The sequence below is a fragment of the Oreochromis niloticus genome, linkage group LG14 (assembly GCF_001858045.2).
Source record: "Oreochromis niloticus isolate F11D_XX linkage group LG14, O_niloticus_UMD_NMBU, whole genome shotgun sequence".
Lineage (NCBI taxonomy): Eukaryota > Metazoa > Chordata > Actinopteri > Cichliformes > Cichlidae > Oreochromis > Oreochromis niloticus.
In genome coordinates, this window is record NC_031979.2 from 33,185,292 (window position 1) to 33,204,122 (window position 18,831).

General features: G+C 41.6%; 2 protein-coding genes and 2 long non-coding RNA genes across 4 annotated transcripts; 3 read left to right on the forward strand and 1 right to left on the reverse strand.

Moving 5' to 3' along the window:
* The first annotated feature begins 271 nt into the window (after positions 1-271).
* Positions 272-1,586, forward strand: LOC112842159 (uncharacterized). The gene is made up of 2 exons (XR_003213848.1): positions 272-438; positions 1,330-1,586. It is a non-coding gene; the product is annotated as an uncharacterized LOC112842159 (long non-coding RNA).
* A 3,103-nt stretch (positions 1,587-4,689) lies between these two features.
* LOC109204952 (sodium/calcium exchanger 2-like) lies at positions 4,690-6,397 on the forward strand (the record flags this gene model as incomplete). The annotated part of the gene is made up of 2 exons (XM_025898299.1): positions 4,690-5,002; positions 5,565-6,397. Coding segments are annotated over 2 exons (690 nt in total), but the record flags the coding sequence as incomplete, so codon positions are not given.
* Positions 6,398-10,906: 4,509 nt separating this feature from the next.
* On the forward strand, positions 10,907-13,147 carry LOC112842087 (biotinidase-like). The gene is made up of 2 exons (XM_025897925.1): positions 10,907-10,928; positions 12,107-13,147. The coding sequence occupies exons 1-2, from the start codon at positions 10,907-10,909 to the stop codon at positions 12,685-12,687; spliced, it is 603 nt and encodes a 200-aa protein (XP_025753710.1). The 3' UTR covers positions 12,688-13,147.
* Positions 13,148-14,593: 1,446 nt separating this feature from the next.
* Positions 14,594-15,361, reverse strand: LOC109194665 (uncharacterized). Its single transcript, XR_002056469.2, has 3 exons — positions 15,225-15,361; positions 14,713-14,795; positions 14,594-14,620 (listed from the first exon to the last, which is right to left on the reverse strand). It is a non-coding gene; the product is annotated as an uncharacterized LOC109194665 (long non-coding RNA).
* Between the last annotated feature and the right edge of the window lie 3,470 nt (positions 15,362-18,831).

Genomic DNA, 18,831 nt, shown 5'->3' on the forward strand with positions numbered 1-18,831 from the left:
TATATCTATAAAATTCTATATATTTAAAGATTTGACTATTTGGTTAGAGTATATTCAGTAAATACTGACATGTCGGTACTATTACCTACTACAGCTGTTATAAGGCAGCGAATTAGGATAGCCATTCCTACCCCTTAATGGAATAATCCTGGTCATCTTGGCATTATGGGAAAAACGGTTCACAGATCAGTGAAACAAAATGATTTGGCGCTGTGTTATCGGCTTCGTTTTTGTGGGTCTGACCCTCAAATCCTTACAGAGTCATATTAATTCTGCACATAGCCATAGTCCAGATTTCCGTGTAGTTTGTGGCATAGATGGATGTGTCAAAGAATATCGTGTTTACAATTCATTTTGGTATCACATTCTTCGAACACACTCTGACCACCTTGGCAATGGACTATGCAGTGGATCGACTATGACACAAAAATCTGTAAGGTGAGACTGACTATATACTTTGATATCTTTGTAAATAATCATATAAAGTATTCATATTACATTCCTACTTGTTTTTACAGCTTAACAGTAGATATGTTAATGCTAATTCCTTATGATCCACAACAATGCTATCTATTTATAAAGACTTTCTGAGTGTTTAATTTCTCCTAATAGAGAAAACAGCATTTTTTATTTTTTTTAAACTTTTGTTTTAAATAAACCGATGGGCATGGTCCAGAGTCTCCTTGGTTGTTTGTGTTTATTAATATTCATTGTTTCAGTTAGTTTCCTGGTAATTTGTTAATTATTTCCAGTGTTTAGGTGTTCTCCGTGCCTCCCTTGTCTTGAGTCAAGTGTCCCTGATGGTTTGATGTTCATGTTTATTCCTGTTTTACTTTGATAGTCCCATGCCCTGCATCCGTGTATTCTGTTGCGCTTCCCCCTGGTCTCTTTTCATCTGATTAGTGTCAGCTGTGTTTCGTACCTGTCTGCCAACTCCTCGTTTCCCTGTGTGTGTGTATATATTAGTGTGTACTTCCCTCCGTTCTTTGTCGGATCGTCTGCATTTTCTCCTCTGTCATCTGTGTCCCCCCCCACCCCCCCCCCCCGAGGTTTTCATGTCTCATGCTCCTTGCTCCAGATCGTAAGGTTTTTGCAATATTTTGCAAGTTTAGCTTTCCAGGTTTAGGTTTTTGAGGATTTTTAAAGCTTTTAAATGACAGTTAAGCTGCCAAATGTCAATCAGCATTAAATTAGTAACAATTTATTAAACTCAGTCTGAAAACATACATATTTTAGAGTAAATTATCAAATGCAGAATAGAATTATTTAGAAATTATCAGTGTAGCTTGTAATTAATATCTTTAACCAGTCAATTAATCTCAATTGCAGTTCTAGGAGGGAACCCTCATCATTGGTGAGAGGTCTGAGTAACATGTGGGCCTACAGGACTGATCCAGTGGTCGAAAACCAGCCAACAAGCCAGCCAAAAATGGATGCGGCTGTAGACACCAGATTGAACTCAGGAGAAGATGCAGTGATTGAGCAAAACGCAATACAGCATGATCCAGACAGTGTGTGCCCGTGTTGTGTCAAACTTGACAGCAGTTTTATTACACTTTAGTGTCAATAAATACATTTCTTAAACTAAGCAGCTGTTTAAGTGGCCTTACTCTTGAAATGAGAAAAATAATCTTGTTTTTATTCTGGAATTTCAACCGAACCGTTTTCATACCTTGTAACTGGTAAATAAAGCTCAAGATGAGCTGAAATATCCTTTTAAGGAAAAGCTAGACATATTTTCCTAGAATAAGATTTATTTTCTTGTGCAAAACTTGCTTGTTAAGAATATATTTTCTTTTTAGACAAAAAATAAGAAAAAATGTCCATAAACAAGGGTTTTTTTTTACTTTCTTGAAAATCGTTTTTTGCAGTGTAGGAAGAGCAAAGATACTGCGCAGGACACTCAAGCTCCCAGGCCTCTGGTAGAGGACCCAAGCTTGAAGAATTAAAAATAAATTAATAAATAAAAACACCACCCCACCCAGGGGCAAGAGGAGAAGTTTTTTTATTTTTTAAATTAACAATGAAAATTATCCACCGAACTTTTCATTCCTATCAAGATTTTCTTTTAATTGTAGTTTCACTGTAACTCCCCCTCCCTTTAGAAATCTAGCCGCAGACATTTCTTACTCGCTGCATAACCAAATAGATTGTCTTTACCTTTTCAGTCGCACCGAGGGCTCTAAGTAGACTTGTCTGATGCAAGTACCTGTCAGATTTGTTAATCCAGTTGCTGTAAGTTGTCATCTGCAACAGATGAAGCCCAGAAGCAAAGGACATTAAATAAACAGTTACAGGCAATGTAACGCTTCATCTTATTGTAGTTCTGTATACAACTATTCATTTAGTTCACTGTTGATAAGAAAGCACAAAAGGCAAACACTGAACATTTGATTTCAACCATAGGCGTTTGCCTACTTTTCATTTGATGTCTAGACTAGAATTTAGCCAAGTTACAGTCTGTTGGTACAATACACAGAAAATCACTCCTCCCAATTAAGATGCTAAATGGTTACCAACCTGGTCGGTAACAGTAAGATTTAATAAAGATAAATAGGAGGGGAAGTTCCCTCCCTGGGCTCCCGCTTACAGGGATGTTTAACACAGCTATAGCTAAACAGCAGTTCAGAGTTCAGCACCATCATCTGTAATACAGCTTCCTGTCTGTGTTCACTGGCAAGTTAACTATCTCCACATTAAGCCAGAGCTCAAGTAAAAAAATGTACAACAAGGTGCATCATATTCTAGGTGGATTATTGGACCCCAACTTTTACAGTTTCAGACTAGTTTTTGGCCTGAATGATGTCCAATCAACTTTTAATGCTCAAAGCAGTGAGCTCAAAATCACTCAGGCAACATGAAGTCTGCCCTCTTTGTTTTGTTTTAATAATGAGGTGTCAGAGTTTTCCCAGTTTTTCAATTGTTGTGGGTAAAATGGCGATTTCACCAAGGCGGGACCTTATACCAGGGTCACAGACTTTATATAAAAGATATACTGTGACTTCACCAATTGATTAGCGTTGTGGCATCATCAGCCAAGGGAGGGGTGGATCTGAATTACAATCTAAGGGACACTGCCTCTTCCTACGTGGGTGACTTGTAAATCCCATGATGAAGCATACCCTGCTTTATCCTCTATCCTCAAAAGCTACAAAATGACCTTCATGTTTTTTTTTTTATGTCATCTAAAATTACCAATTAAGAGCATAAATGCATCAGCAAGGTGATGGAGCTCATGTACAAGTCTCATTTCTGCAACCTCAAGAGTTCCCACCTTTCTGGTGATTTAAAAGAATTTCATTCAGAATGGCTTTATTTTCCAGACCTGGTAGCTACATCTGTTTTTATACACAGTATGTACTCAGTGTGCATTTGTTACATTGTATCTTCGCCCCAAAAGTTAGTCAGATAAATAAGAAAAGATTCATTCCTCTTCTTGCACACAAACAGCACATAAACAGCTGATTCATCACAGAGACGTTGCCCTTAGCCAGAGAGAGCAGAGTAGCAGCAGAGCTGTGGGAACACCCTACCCCGGGTCGCTGAGGTGTTTAATCATCATTATTGTCTAGTCCTACACCCACCTCTCCTGGTCCCTGTAGCCCAGTGTGTTTCCTCTTATTGTATTCAGACAGCATCTACAGCATGTCATATGCGCAAAAACATGCTAGCTTGTAATGTTGTTGTTTTATTGTGTCACTTCCAAAGGCATTGATCTGTAAATGTTTTATAGAAAAAACACATTGAGGAAAATAGTCATCTGTTCTTATGGAAACACCAATCTGTCAGTCTGTCATTGAGTTCTGTGTGACAGTGTGATTTAACTGAAATGTAAAACCGTAATAACATTCCAGCTAAATTATGCTAAAGGAGAAAAAGATGCTTGAATTAGACGTAATTCAATCCCTAAAAACAAAGCACCAAATGTTGCTGTAAACTGCTCCTCCAATCAGTAAAACATATTAGCATGCTTCTAGTCTGTAGTGTAATAAAAATAATAAATCTAATATTTTAAATAGCCGCCTTTTTCAGGCATGAAGGGTCAGGTCGGTGGAGGTCAGATTTGTAAGTGAAGGCCACCATCTAGTGGAAGCAACAGATCTCTGCAGACAGTCAGTTAACTGTATTCCTTGAAGCATATTTCCATGTGTAGCTGTGATATTTTTATTATAAAAATGTTTCCTATATCATTAATTACAACTTTTCATAGCTTTTTACAGGAATTAGCCCCTGTTATGGAGTGGATAATGAAAAATGTTGTGTTTTTGCCATGATGGGTTTTGATTTCATTGTGTTTTGTTATGTTAAATAAAAGATTTTTTTTCCCACAAAACAAGGACAATCGGGTTTGTATGAAGTAAGAGATGATTTAGAAATATGTAATAGGTAAAGGACCCAGTAAAAGTATGATAAAGATTTTTAAAAGTATTCCTGTGCAAAAGTCAAAGACCGCTCTGTCCTTTAAGGTGCTATAATAGTTTGGTCACTTCAGGGTTAGAGAGCTACGACTACAACAGAACATTTATGGGATTAATATCCTGCCACGCCATGAAACTGGCAGGACATAAATCCCACACATCACCTACAGAATCAAAAAGTCCTTCCTCGTGACGGTTCAAACCCAGGTCACTACTGTGTCCAAACCCCTGAGTACTCTGAGTAGTATGACCTCCGTGCTGTTTGTAACTTGTAAAAAATATCACTGTGTGTTTGGCTCCTCCAGGTGATGGCGATGATGACGAGGAGGAAGGTCGTGAGGAGCGCCTTCCATCTTGTTACGACTACGTCATGCATTTCCTCACCGTCTTCTGGAAGGTTCTGTTTGCCTGCGTCCCGCCAACAGAGTACTGGAACGGCTGGGCCTGCTTCTTCGTGTCCATCAGCGCCATCGGGCTCCTCACCGCCATCATCGGGGATTTGGCATCGCATTTCGGCTGCACCGTGGGGCTGCGGGACACTGTGACCGCCGTGGTGTTTGTGGCGCTGGGAACTTCCATTCCAGGTGAGTAAATGTCCCGTTTCACTGTGTGAGAGCAAGAAAAGGCAGAAAGGAGCGTGGATGATTTGATTGTTTTGAGTATTGGATGGATTATGGGAGAATACCCAGATTTATGAGTGCATGTAGTGTCACTTTGTAACTTTGTAGTTGTTTTGTGTCCTTCAGTCATTTTGCATCATTTTGCATCTGTTTATAATCATCTATTTGTATCTTTTGTGTGATTTTGTAGGTGGTTTGTTGCTCTTTCTGGCCATTTTATGTCTCTTTGTCATTTTGCATCTTTTTAATTGTTTTTAGTCACTTTTTTGTCATTTTTGTGTCTCTGAATCATTTCAATCATTTTCAGTCATCTTACTGGACACAAGCTTTGCGCCTCTTTAAAGTAATTTTGGATCTCTCTGTAGTTGCTTTGACTTTCTGTCAATCATTTTGTACCTTTGCAGTTGTTTTTTGTATCTTTTTGGTCATTGTTTGTCTCTTTGGAATCATCTAATTGCTTTCTATTTAAAAAATTTCTGGGGTGTGAAGGTGTGTGACTCACATTTTCCACCTTTTCCTTCTCCAGACACCTTTGCTAGCAAAGTGGCTGCCATACAAGACCAGCATGCCGACGCATCGGTTGGAAATGTCACTGGCAGCAACGCAGTCAACGTGTTCCTGGGGATCGGAGTGGCATGGTCAGTGGCCGCCGTGTACTGGAGAATTAAAGGAAAGGAGTTCCGGGTGGATCCTGGATCACTGGCGTTCTCCGTCACGCTCTTCACCATCTTCACGTTCATCTGCATGTCCGTGCTATTGTTCAGACGCCGGCCCTCCATCGGCGGAGAGCTTGGCGGCCCGAAAGTGTCCCGCCTCCTGACCACCCTCCTGTTCCTGGGTCTGTGGTTCCTCTACATCCTCTTCTCCAGCCTAGAGGCCTACTGTCACATCAACGGCTTTTAAAGAGGAGATGAAGAATGTTCCAGAAGAATTTTGCACAGCAGCACACACAAAATCGTTGACTCTCAGTCCATTTAGTCCACGGTTTAACACAAAACAAGTGTAAGATTCATCTGGTTAATAGGGCTTCAGATACATGTTCACAAACACTACATTTAAGCATGTGTAAACAGCGCATTTTAAACACATTCATTGTTACTTGGAAGATGAGGGTTAAGAGGAAGTATTTTTGGAGGGTGAGAGCGTGAAAACGAAAGGTTACTGCGGATAGTTAACGGGGAGCAGACGGAGAGTGACAGAGAATGACTGTGACGGGAGATTCAGAGGTGAAAAGAAGGTCAGGTCAGTCAGAGGAGTGCTGCTTTATTCACTTTAAAGCCAGGTGTGTTTATTTTGGGTTGAGGAGCTCACTTCCAGGATCAGACCACTGAGACGGATCACAAACCTGTGAGCATTGAAGGAAAATACCTTTGTTTTCCTTTAGTCTCTCATTCAAACCATCAACTCTGCAGCTTCATGTTTCTTCACTGAGGAAGTGGAGGAGCACTGCATCAAATAAGGAGTCGAATGTTTACAACAACATTACATTTGTTTACTACTAGAGGTTCTTGTATAGTGGTGATGCTTGTCTAATACGCAGTATAGCTGAAGGTGGCTCTCCACACGCGCTGTAAATAGTACAAACCGTTGTACATATAGAGTGTAGTAATTTCACAGGGCAGGCTGCCACACAAAAGGATGCAGAGACAGAAATGCCAGGTTTCTACTGTCGCTGTCAGCAAAGCTTCGATGATTTTCATTGCACAGGCTGGAACACTGGTAGTTGCAAATATTACAAATGTCAGCGGCTTTAGTTTTAGCGACATGCTAAGTGGAAAATAAAAGTTTTAGCAACCAAAACAAGTAAATAAGAAGCTGCATAAGTGTAACACTGACTAAAAGAACATCTTTGTACTAATCTCTTTACCGGACCACAGCCTCTGACAGGGGCTTGCATATAAAGCTGAAGGATTAGTTTTTGCATGTATAGCCATGTACAGAGCATCTTCACATTATATGTCATGTACATGCTATGAAAAAGGGAATAACCAGCCTAATTATCCACCTGTAAATTACATCCCTGTGTTTTTGTGTCGACTCGGTGAACAGAAACTGTCAGCTAGTCCTTGATGTTAAATCTTCCTGTATAAAACAGAAGAAGCCGTTTGGTCCGGGAGGAACAAAAAGGACATTTTCCTCTCCTGAAGGACCAAATATGCGCTCACACACTCCTGATGTGTGCAGTGTCATTTAAAAACTTTGTCTGAGGCAGTCAGATGGGCTGATGAGCTGCAGTCAGCCATCGCTGTGTTACTGTTAGTGGCAGACTCGTCCATTCCTTTATCTTAAGTGACAGCAGCATGGGCAGACAAACATGTACGGGTGGTTAACAAGACTCAACAGTGTTAGTTTACTCTCAAAAATAAAGTCTCTAAAGTTGCTGATTGCCATCATCAGCATCCGGTCTGCAGCGTTTGTTAGGAAAAAGCTAATAATCTACACATTAATTAGGCTGCAGGACTGTAGTCTACAGCACACTAATGCTTTAAGATAGCAAACAAAGAATGCCTTAAGGGAAGCTCAAGTAAAAAAATCTAGTATTCAAGATTTCTGCTGTACAAACTGCCCAGGCTGCACTTTATTTAACGTAACTAAAACACTGTGTTGTGCTTATCTTTTCCTCCATCATTCTATAAGTGGTTACTGTGCAATATACGAAGGGAGAACTGTCTCGTGTTTCCACTGGTTCGGATAACACCAGATCCAGGTGGACCCATCATGTTGTCTATTCATGTCTGCTTAGAGCACATGTACCAAACATGTTAAAAATTTACTTTCCTTCTTTATGGAAAGCCAGCGCATCGTTTGTAATAACAAAAAAGAAGGTTCTGATTAAAGACCAGAGGGTCTACCTGAAACGAGGATGTCTACACGGGAGCAGCACAGTCATCATAGTGCCACAGCAGGAAACATGGCTCTGCAAGGCATGCATGTGTTGCTCAGTATTGCATGGCAGACTTGGAACAAATGTTCACAAGCTACTGAAGAAACCGGCTGCTAAATACACCATAAAACACTGGATGGTGTGCGAACACGCTCTAATTCGTTTCGACATTTCCACGCTGGCACTTCAGGGCTACTATGTTCAGCACTGAGATGCATGAAGCAGGAAAGCCAGCGTGTGAAAAATGTCACAACAAACAGCAGTAAGATTGTCTTATAATAATAATAATGACTAGAAGCTTTAATTATTATCATTATTATTATTATTATTATAACTGCCTAATTTCAGTCCCATTAAATATATTTCTTTGAGGACATTGCATTATAAACCTCTCACCCACAGATGATAAGTGCTATACAAGTGGAACTCTTTATTATTGTTGTTAAACATGATAATTTGAAAAGGATTTGATTGGTTAACCCTGACTAACTTTGTAAACTTTCTAAAATCCAGTTTTGTATCTTTTTCCTTGCAGATGTAGCCAAGGTAGATTATTTTGTATTTCTAAACAACATTTAGGATAGTTTCAGTGTATAAAGCTGGTATGTAGACTACATGGTGTCTGAATTTAGTGGGTTAGACTTTGATATATTTTCCACAGTGAGAAATCTCCCCTTTAACGGTGTAGTAGTGCATCATAACCAAACTTTAAAGCATCTAATTTACTGAAATAGATGGTCCGCTAACTCATTTGTGTCTTTGTTTTTCATGTATAGTAGATAATTTATATATTTATTTATTTATAGAAGATTATTTCTCTAAGCATAAGATGTGCTGCAGGTCCTTGAGGAGAACAGTTTGGAGTTTATTTGAGCAATTAGGTTTCAATGTGCAATACGAGAAAAGGTTCCGCTGCAGCTTACATTGTTCGAGCTCAGTCCGTGTCTTTTTTTCTGCCGCAGTGTTTGTCATAACCCTCCGCCAGTGTACACTTCTTCATGTCGTCCTTGTGACGGAGGAACTTTGAGTGTAAGTAGCATGTTTACATAAAGAAACAGTGTGGAACATTGCCAGTATAATTGTCAGTCTCAGGCTGTTGTGAGCTGAAGTTTTGTAGATATTAGCCGTGGCTGTGAGGCAGGTTTGTTGTGTGTGAGGTTCAAACAATCCCCTGAACAGTAGTTTACTCACTCAAACCACCAGGTGGGACCAACAATAGATATGACACACACACACATGCAGAGGTCTGCTGAACTCTTGTGTAATGACCAGCACCAGCAGGAACAGAGCGAATCACCTCCACAATGTGTGCATTTGTGACCTCGGTGTGGCCCAGGAGCCAAAAACAGAACTGTCTACAATGTCCGGACAATGTTCCATGTTTCCACAAACTTCTGTACTAACTGTCGGCCTTTGGCCTTCGCTGTTCTGTAGCTAGATGTAATGCCCCCACCCCCAGCTCTTTTCAGCCTCCCCTCCTTACCTGATCCTTCCCAGTGTGCATCCATGTTTGCTTCCCCTCCTGTGTTCCCCTGCACATGCATGATGAAGCCCGGTGTACGTACGTTATAGCAGCATGGTCTACTGTGATGGATGCCTGTAGGTTATTCTGTCGGATCGATTCCCCACAGTAGGATTTCAAAACATCTGAGTCTTCTTGTGAAATAAAGTGAGCAAGTGTGACACGCACAACCACAGCTCGGTTCAGACAGACTGAGCAGAAACACAAACAAGCGCCATTCCTGGAGTCAGTCTCCTCCTCACCTGTTTCTGTAGAAGCTGTGAAAAGAGATCCTGCTGTGCTGGGTCCAGGCTACATCCCAGGTCATCTTTTTGTTTTTTGGTGTATGATATTTCAGTGTCTGTGTTTGTGTTCAGCCTCCTCTCCTCCCCTCCCAGGTCTTGCTCTCTTCAGTGTGTCTCTTTGTGAAGTCGTTTCCTGTGATGATGAAAATTTCTCTCTGCCTGAATCTTTGTAGGGAAATATTGACTGAAATTACTACAATGTCATGTGATAGACATATACATTTATTCGATACTGTAATAAATTAACTGAAGATGATATTTAAGGTTTTCTTTATGAAATGCAAGAAAAAAAATCTTAGAAAAAAACTCGGTTTTGAATCATGGCATGAGGTGTAACGTGTTCCTGAAAGAAAACGAAGGTCTTTAATCAAGTGAAGTTGACCTTATTTAAATATAGTTTATTTATTTTCAAGGTTCAACGTGTCTGAGTCATTATTTTATAACTGAACAATATAACAATCAAAGTCAGTGATTCATCGAGTCATCCAGCTATCAAACACCTGTAATCTGAAACTTAGAGGACATTTTTCATGTCTCGACTCATAAATACAGTGAAACTTTTTGCAGATTAATAAGTAGTGATGGTCGCCTCACAGTAAGAGGGTCCTGGATTTGAATCAGTGAGCTGGGCCTCTCCCATGTGTACGCACATGAGTACCCATATGCACGTTAGGTTAACTGGTGACGCTAAATTAGCTGAATGAATGGTTGCCTGTGTCTCTGTATCGACAGACTGATCACCTGTTTCAGGTAAAAAAAGGTAAAAAATGTATAATGGTGGTGGCACACCATTGTTTATTAATTATTAGCTCTAAAGACAAAGGTATTTGTGTGTGTGTGGGGGGGGGGGGACTCAAAAGTACCATATGCACTTTCATGGCCATGTGAGGCCTGTTCCCTCATTATCACAATAAAAGCAGATAAACAATCTGGGATTGATTCCGAGGGCTGAATTTCCATTTCATAGCTTTTCACTGACAAACTTAATATAAAGTTGAAAGAAATGTTGATGAAAGTGAAGGAGGCCATCAGGTTTCGTCTCCTGTCCAAGCGCCTTCTTTAGTTTGAGAACAACTGTGGAGACACACAGACCAATATCTCCTCTTTGACTCCCATCACCCACTGAAACACAAACATGGGGTGATCAGGATCCAACACCACTGAGCAGAGAACGTTCCATGTACCTGAGGATTTATACGGGTAATCTACGCTGTAGCTACGTTATAGCCACAAAACTCTCTGAAACCCTACGCCAGGGGTCTGCAACCTTTTACACCCAAAGAGCCACTTGGACCCGGTTTCCACGCAAAAGAAAACACTGGGAGCCGCAAATACTTTTTGACATCTAAAATGAAGATAACACTGTATATATATTGTTTTTTGTACCTTTGTGTGAACAACTAAGGTGTGCTGCTTATGAAATCCATGAAGTGCTACAGAGAAAATTACATTTTATTTATGTAATCAACACATTTTGAACTCTTAAAGAAATATAACAAAAGCAAAGACACCCAGCTGAACTAAAATGATCCATGTAGCAAACAAAAACTGTTGTGAGCCGCCTCCCTTATATCTCCTTTGGGCTTTTGGAGCCTTGACCTGACTTTTAAAAATAATTGGTAAAAAAAAAAGCTCTATGCTGCTGAAAAATTGAAAATAGATATTTGCAAAATTCTGCCTAAATATGTATTTTACCTGGTTAATTCGTGCGGCGGGGGCGTGGTCTGCAGCGCCGCTGCAGGGAAGGCGGACGCACCTGAGCGGCACCCGCAATCACGCCTCGCCGCCTTAAAGTCTGCGCTATCTGTGCTGTTGTGTTGGTGGTGTGTGTCGGGCTGTGAGCTGCGAAGCTACAGCCGGCTGTATGCGTACAGCAACCGCGTGTGAAAAGCGCGTTCATGCAAACATCGTCGGGTCTGCCGTGGTATGTTTACAATGGGACTTCTGCTCCTGAACCTCTGCGCACAGCGTCTGCTAATCGGTGCTGTGCGAAGTCAGTTTACGCAGGACTGTAAGCTGTCGTCTGTGAGGCGTGAGCAGTGTTTGTCTTTAACATAGTTCACGGTGCAGCTGCTGACATAATGTGGATCCGAAGATCCATAATTGGCCTACCCGGGGTTGAAAGTCTCGATAAATGCACGGTGTTTCGGTGGGAATACCGGCTTCCGCGAGTGTGACGCTTATATTGAGCGAGGAAAAATAATAGAATATAATTTTATATTTATATTTCAATATCACAATAATCTTCCAATTTAGAACTACAAGTTTAAAAGAACTAACATAAATAAAATACACTTCAGCGAAATACTTCTAATTTATTTTCCCAAACCACGCGGAGCCGCACTATAAGGACTAAAGAGCCGCATGCGGCTCCGGAGCCGCGGGTTGCCGACCCCTGGCCTGGATGAACCAGCTCCCCCTGCTGGATTCAATCCAGTTTCAGCAGGCATTCAGTCTGGCTGCCAACGTCACCCTACTAGCTGTCAACATTCGTAATGACAGGCTCATCATGACAGGAAGTGGCATCTACACCCCTTTTTCTGCCACCTACCACCACGCCAGGAAAGGGGACCCAGAGGAGGGCAGGCTGCTGGTGGCCAGAGTGCCAGTTTTGGAGCCACTTGAGGTAAAACAAAGTGCAGCCAAAGAGGTGGAGGCTGGTGGTGGGGAGTCAACAATATCAGCGGCTACAGACTCTGGATACTGCTACCAAGATAGCTGTGATGACCCTCCTCCTCCCTCCTACCCCACCTTCATCTCCTCTATGATGTATGACACATTTACATTTGTCCTCTTAAATGAGACACAAGGCGACATTAAAGTGTGCAACGGCACTTTCTGCTGCCGCCTGCAGTACAGGTGGTTACTGCAAGACCATAAAGAGCTCTATGCTTTCGGCGCACTTGCAGGAACACACACCGTCAACGGACGTTACGCATTGCAGGCAAGAATCACATGAATTTGAATATTTCTAAAAAGGTTAAAACTGACAACTCACTACTTTTATTTGCCACATGTTAAATATCTACAGGTTTGTGCAGTAGTCTGTTGTGCAGGGTTGGATCAGAGCTCTTGTGGACAGGAAGCGGAAGAAGCAGAGTCTAAAATGGACTTCCTGTTGGAGGGGAACTTTGACACCAAATACGTGTACCCATCTATTCTGACAAGCCGAATGTTCCTGGAGCAGCCAGAGAGTCTGGAGAAAGCTGCAGACGGGAGACTGACCATGAAACATTCAAACACGAAGGGTGGCCTGGTCACTGCCTGCCTGTATGGACGAATGTACCACCTGGACAATGAATAAACTTTAGAGGGATCAGGAAAATAAAGTTCAGTGTTATGGTTAAGAGCTGCTCCAACCTTCAGCTGTTACACATTTCTTTTATCTCTTATAAAATAAACCAAAACAAATGTCTTTATTCATCTGTTACTTAATCTTTACAGTACAAACATTCCACCAAGTAGCATTTATCCTCTGTTTGAATGTTGCATATTCCTCAAAAGGCAATATTTAATAGTTTCTCTCTCTCTCTCACACACACACACACACACACACCACACACACACACACACACACACACACCACACACACACCACACAAACAAATCCACACAGTGACAGCCACCTTCTCTTGTCTCCTGTACACAACACAAACATTAAGAAGTTACAGCATTGCAAGTTATCCATTCCTTGGGCTGCTCATTCAGTTCATCAGTTGTACAGTACATTGGTCTTACATCCACCTGCTGTCACAATCTGCTCTCAACGATTCAATCTCCACCTGGAATAAATACGTAGGTTTCAATATTGACTTTCTCTCCTAGGAATCAAGAAGTCGATCCTAATCATGAATGCAGCATTATAAGTGTCCAGAGTGACAGTCAGTGGCTGCTGTGAAAGCTCAAAGAACTCTGAATAAAATCTCAAGTACAGTAGGGAAAACGCTTCTTCAGCTGGTCCCATAAGATTGTCCCTCAGTTTCTGTATCTTAACAAAGAAAAAAAAAGCAGTCCTCTGAGCTTTTCTTCACCAGATGCTCCATTAGTAAATGTGAATGAAAATCTTTGAAAAGATTTAAAACTGTATCCTCAAACAGAAAGAGTTCAACGTAAAATAAAACCACTGCTTACATTGAAAGGACGCTGACCATGTTACTGATCGTACAGTGATGCCGTGGAAAAAAAAAGTGGCAATTATTCTTTATTTTACCAAATTATTACATTAGTGCATCTTTTCCACTGTGTATGCACCTGAAGGAAGCAAGCATGTGGTTCAGACGAGGATTATTTTTAGATTTGAAGAGACTTACCTAAGAATACTCTGCTTGTATTTACTGCCCTGTCAAGCTTTTGTCAGTGATCTATTAAGGCTCCTGAGTGGCTGGCTAACCTGCCAGTATTGAGGTTCCACTAGTCCTCAGTACGTTTCTGAATCTGAGTCATTCATTTCATCATCTCCGGAGACAGAGGACAGCAGGCGTTCTGGCCTGCAGTAGGAGGCGTGGTCAGGTCTCAGTGGGCTGGAGTATCAAGGCCACACCTTTGGAAATGTGGTTTGAGATAGGGTGGTGGTTGATGACTGTTTGAGTAAGCGAGAGAGTGGGCAAAGCTGCTATGGTGACCATGGGTGAGGTGGGCATCATTGAGTTGAGGATGAGGGCCAAGCAGTCAGCTACATCCCGATTGGGAGCACAAGCCAAAGCTGGAGTGTAACCTGGGAATAAAAGGAGGAAAAGGGTTCATAGTACACATTAGAATTACACCTGAAGAGTATGTGTGAGTACAGTGAGATGAAAGCTGACCATTCTCATCCACAGCTAACACACTGGCTCCTTTCACCAGCAGCTCCTGGACCACCACTGTCAATCCTTCCTGGCTGCTACATGCAAGGGCCTGCAGGTAGAAGAGTGTTACAGTAAGTTCACAGTGGGTTTTGCAGGTTATCCTACTGTTTACAGTAGGTGCAACCTTCAGGTTCTACATACGTCTGCAGAGCAGCGTTGGTGCAGTTAATGAGATTCCTGTCGCTGATTTTCTCCAGAATCAACAAGGCACTTGTCTCGTGACCCTGAGAAGAACAGAGAGTACCAAAGTCATCTGCAGTGACCACATGAGATGTGCAACAATCCTGCCTTTGTCAGTATGTTAAAGAGATGACGTTCTGAGCTTCACATAAACGTTAATCTCGCGCAAAGCTTTAAAAGCTCTTTGTGTGACAGTTACGGACCAGTGCGTGTGTGTGTGGCAAATATTATTGTTCACAATAATATGACATTCTCCAAATTGTGCCTTTAGTGATGCAAGTGAAACATGTGATGATGTGGTTAAATGTGTCTGCCAATGTGTCCAAAGTGATACATAAATGTTCCAAGGGCCAGGGCCAAACATACACGTCCACACATTGCAAAAATATAAAATCTGAATTGTAACTACTTTCAACTTTAAATTTTAATACTGAATGACTAAAGAACATTTCCTGTCTCTGAATAGCCCTTACCTTGCTGCAAGCCAAATGCAATGCTGTGTTCCTGTCTGCATCTTGCAGTGCCAAGTCTGCCTTAGCACCGCTCACCATCACCTCTGTAACACAACACAACAGTGGAGATAAATACAAGTGAAAGGTTAAGAAATCAGGGACCATTATTTCCACAAGTTTATCCAGATCAGTTAGTGTACTGACCACAGCATTGGTCTGTCCATTTAGAGCTACCATCATCAGTGGTGTTCTGTGCATGTGGGTGTCAACAACATTGCCTGAGCTCCATGGCTCAGAAGAAGGGAAACGCACTCCACATGGTCAGAAAAGCTGCAGCATGAAGAGGAGTCCTGCATCAACATCAACACAGTTATTGTAAATACGTTCCTGCTCACTAAGAACAATACAAAAAAAAAACCCCTTCCACACAGATGTTAAGTCTGTCTGCATCTCTTACCTGCCCTTGGAGTCCGTTGCATTCACATATTTGCACCCAGGAGTCAATTAACATCTCTGCCACTCCCTCATTATCGTTTATCCTAAAACACATAACGCAGCCTGTCACACACCCTCAGAGCAAATCGATCCTCATAAGCATTCGGTCATATTGAAAAGGAAGCCTTGCTTTGTTGTTAGCCCTGCAGCATTTCGAGGTGTATATTGGATCCAGCTCTATACCTGTTCAAGTATTCACTGACCACAACCCATTGGTGTTTCTCTCCAGATGCAAAACTCAAATCAGAGACTTATGCGTTGGTCCTTCTTTTGCAAGATTTTAATCTGCAAATCAACATAGAAAGGGACGGAAATGTTATCGCTGATGCCCTGTCTCTTAGTTTGGAAATTAAACAATAGGAGGTTGTTTATTCTTATGGAAGGGGGTGTTACGAACTTGTATTTTCATGTGTTTGTTCTGGGCAGGTAATATTTGTTTATGTTAATTCAGCTGTGCCAGGGCTCTGCTCCGATTGGTGCGTGGATACACCGCCCTGACGCGACTGGTTCCAGCTGGAGGACCCGCCCATTAAAAGGAGGCTGGAGTGCTACGGCTGGAGAGGTCCTCGCGTTTCCCCTCAGCACCAGCAGTGTACCTGTGGCAGTCGTTGGCTGCAGTGTGTCTGAAAAGTTGTGGAAGTGGAGTGGGTAGGGGTGAGCTGCCGTTTCTTTTGATCACCGTTTCTCCTGTTTGAATTAGTTAAGGAGGTCGACTCTGTCTTTATTTTTGACTTTATTTTGGTAAGGTCAGGGGTGCGGGATTTGTGTAGATTTGTTTTGTTATTATTTTGGCCTTGGCTCGCCCTGAAGTGTTGACACTCCCGTTCTGTTGTTCCTCTTCTTTCTTCCACCTTGTAATAAATCACAATATAACGAACGGATTTGTTTCCTGTGGCTGCTTGGGTCTTGGGGGGAGCGAGTGCCTCGTTCATGTTTGCCTGGCCCTAGACGGTCGTAACAGTAGCTTCCAGTGAGTTTTTTTAAATTTTATAATACAGAAAAAGCAAATCGTCGTATTCTAGCAATTATTATTAGATTTGACTTGTATATATCAGTAGTTGTTTGTTTTTTTGTTTTTTACAGTACTTAGTTTTTAGAGCAATGTTCCTACTTTGGGAGTACCCTGATATGCCTTTGTAACTAAACAAAGTCATTCTCCTGCTCAGAGAGTAGCTTTAATGCGTGAAAACTGGAAAGGTGTTGAAGACAGTGTGTTGGTTTTACACTCATTAGGGGTATTTGCACTGGACTCTATAAGGTTCAGTTGTTAGTTCAGTGTTGGGGGTGTTTGGGGAGGGATGAATTTTATTATGTATTATTTATTTGCAACGGAAACAAACTATACTGCTAGCAGGAATAACAACGACGTATGACTGAAATAACGCTTTTAATTTCAATTCAAGTTAGATTTTTCTTTGTGCGCAACGCAGATTTCTGTGCGCAGAGACCGTGCCAGCGCACTGCGCAGCTTAGAGGACATTGGATACAGCCTATGGCGTTTGGTGTGAACAGAGACGTTGCACCTGCTGCTAATTAACAGCACAAGGGGCGGGGCTTACGCTCAGCTCAAAGGCCTTTGCAACGTCACATAAAGGAACTTCAAAGGAGCTTCCAACCAAGGGCTTAAATAGAGCCTAGCGACGCTATACTCTCTACACAGTGAACTACAAAGTTGTTCCGTCTAAAATACCGCTGAAAGTCAAAATACATGAAGCAACCTTTATTAAATATTCTCACATTTATGCTAGAGCTAATGATCGCCATGGTCCAAACTTCACAAGGCCCTCCAAACGTCCTCAGTTCAAATGCCAAACAAGTACTGGCAGAGCTTAAAAAATCAGAGCTCAAAAGAGAAAGAACTAAAATTAGAGAGGATGAATATACCGACATATTATTCAAATATCAGCACAACGATATTCTAAGAAAGCCAGGTTTAAGTCACTCACAACAGCTGGGAGACGCAATCAGGCTAAAGAAAGAGATAATGCAGGAGGAACAAAGGGAAAGTCGGAGTGGAGAGGCCGGCAGGAAGGCTGACGTGATATTATTGGCAAAGCATATGGAAGAGGCGCAAAAAGGCGTGAAAAATGCATTGAACTTTGCCAATATAATAACGAGACAGTCAAAGAAAACGTGCTTGGCTGAACTTGAGAAAGAAATTGAAACACAGCATTTGTTAAAGCAACGACGTCAGGCCACCGAGAAGAACGCCGTCTTCGCGATATGGAGCTGGAACTTCTCAAAGCCGCTCGTAAAACATCCCAGTTTTAGACAGAACAGAGGGGAAGAAACATAGTGTGGTTTTAGAAAAGGAAGGTTCAGATGACTTTCAACCAAGCAAAAGAAGCATTCCTGCAAACTTGTACTGGTCGGGTTCGTTTCTTCCGTTGTCAGCAACGCAGCAGCTCAGAACAAACAACACCTAAACGGACGAGTTCGGCTGCCAACAATTAATAAAACAAACAGGCTTGTGTCTGTAGCGAAAGACTCGCCACTAATGCTAAAAACTCATTCCCACACCCCCCCCCCTGTCTGAGAACCACAGAAAACACAGCGTGCCCCCATTATTAAAACCAATACAAGGTTGTTGCACTTTACGCACCACGCTTATTAGAGACGTGGACATAAACACAAATAAAAATTACTCCCACCCCGCCTCCTCTTCCTATTAAACCACAGAAAACACTGTGTGCCCCCATTATTACAAATTAAGACAGGGTTCTTGCACTTGCTTATCACGCTTATTACAGACATGGAAATATTAACAGCAGTAAATATAAAAACCACCCTCTAACCGGTTGCAGCAGATAGCCGCCCCCCTGAGCCTGGATCTGCTGGAGGTTTCTTCTGTTCAAAGGGAGTTTTCCTTCCCACTGTCGCCATGTGCTTGCTCATAGGGATCATTTGATTGTTGGGGGTTTTTTTCCAACAACATTGTGAAATATTCACACTGTTGTTGTGAAAATATAACTGTTGTTGTGAAAAATTCACAACAACAGTTATATGCAAATTCTTCACCATCCATCAGCCATTACAATACAATTAATAAAATCTTGAAATACATAAAAATTGATGTTTGATTTTGTTTACTACTACGTGTCTGATAGTGATTATCTGAGTAGATAAAACAGTG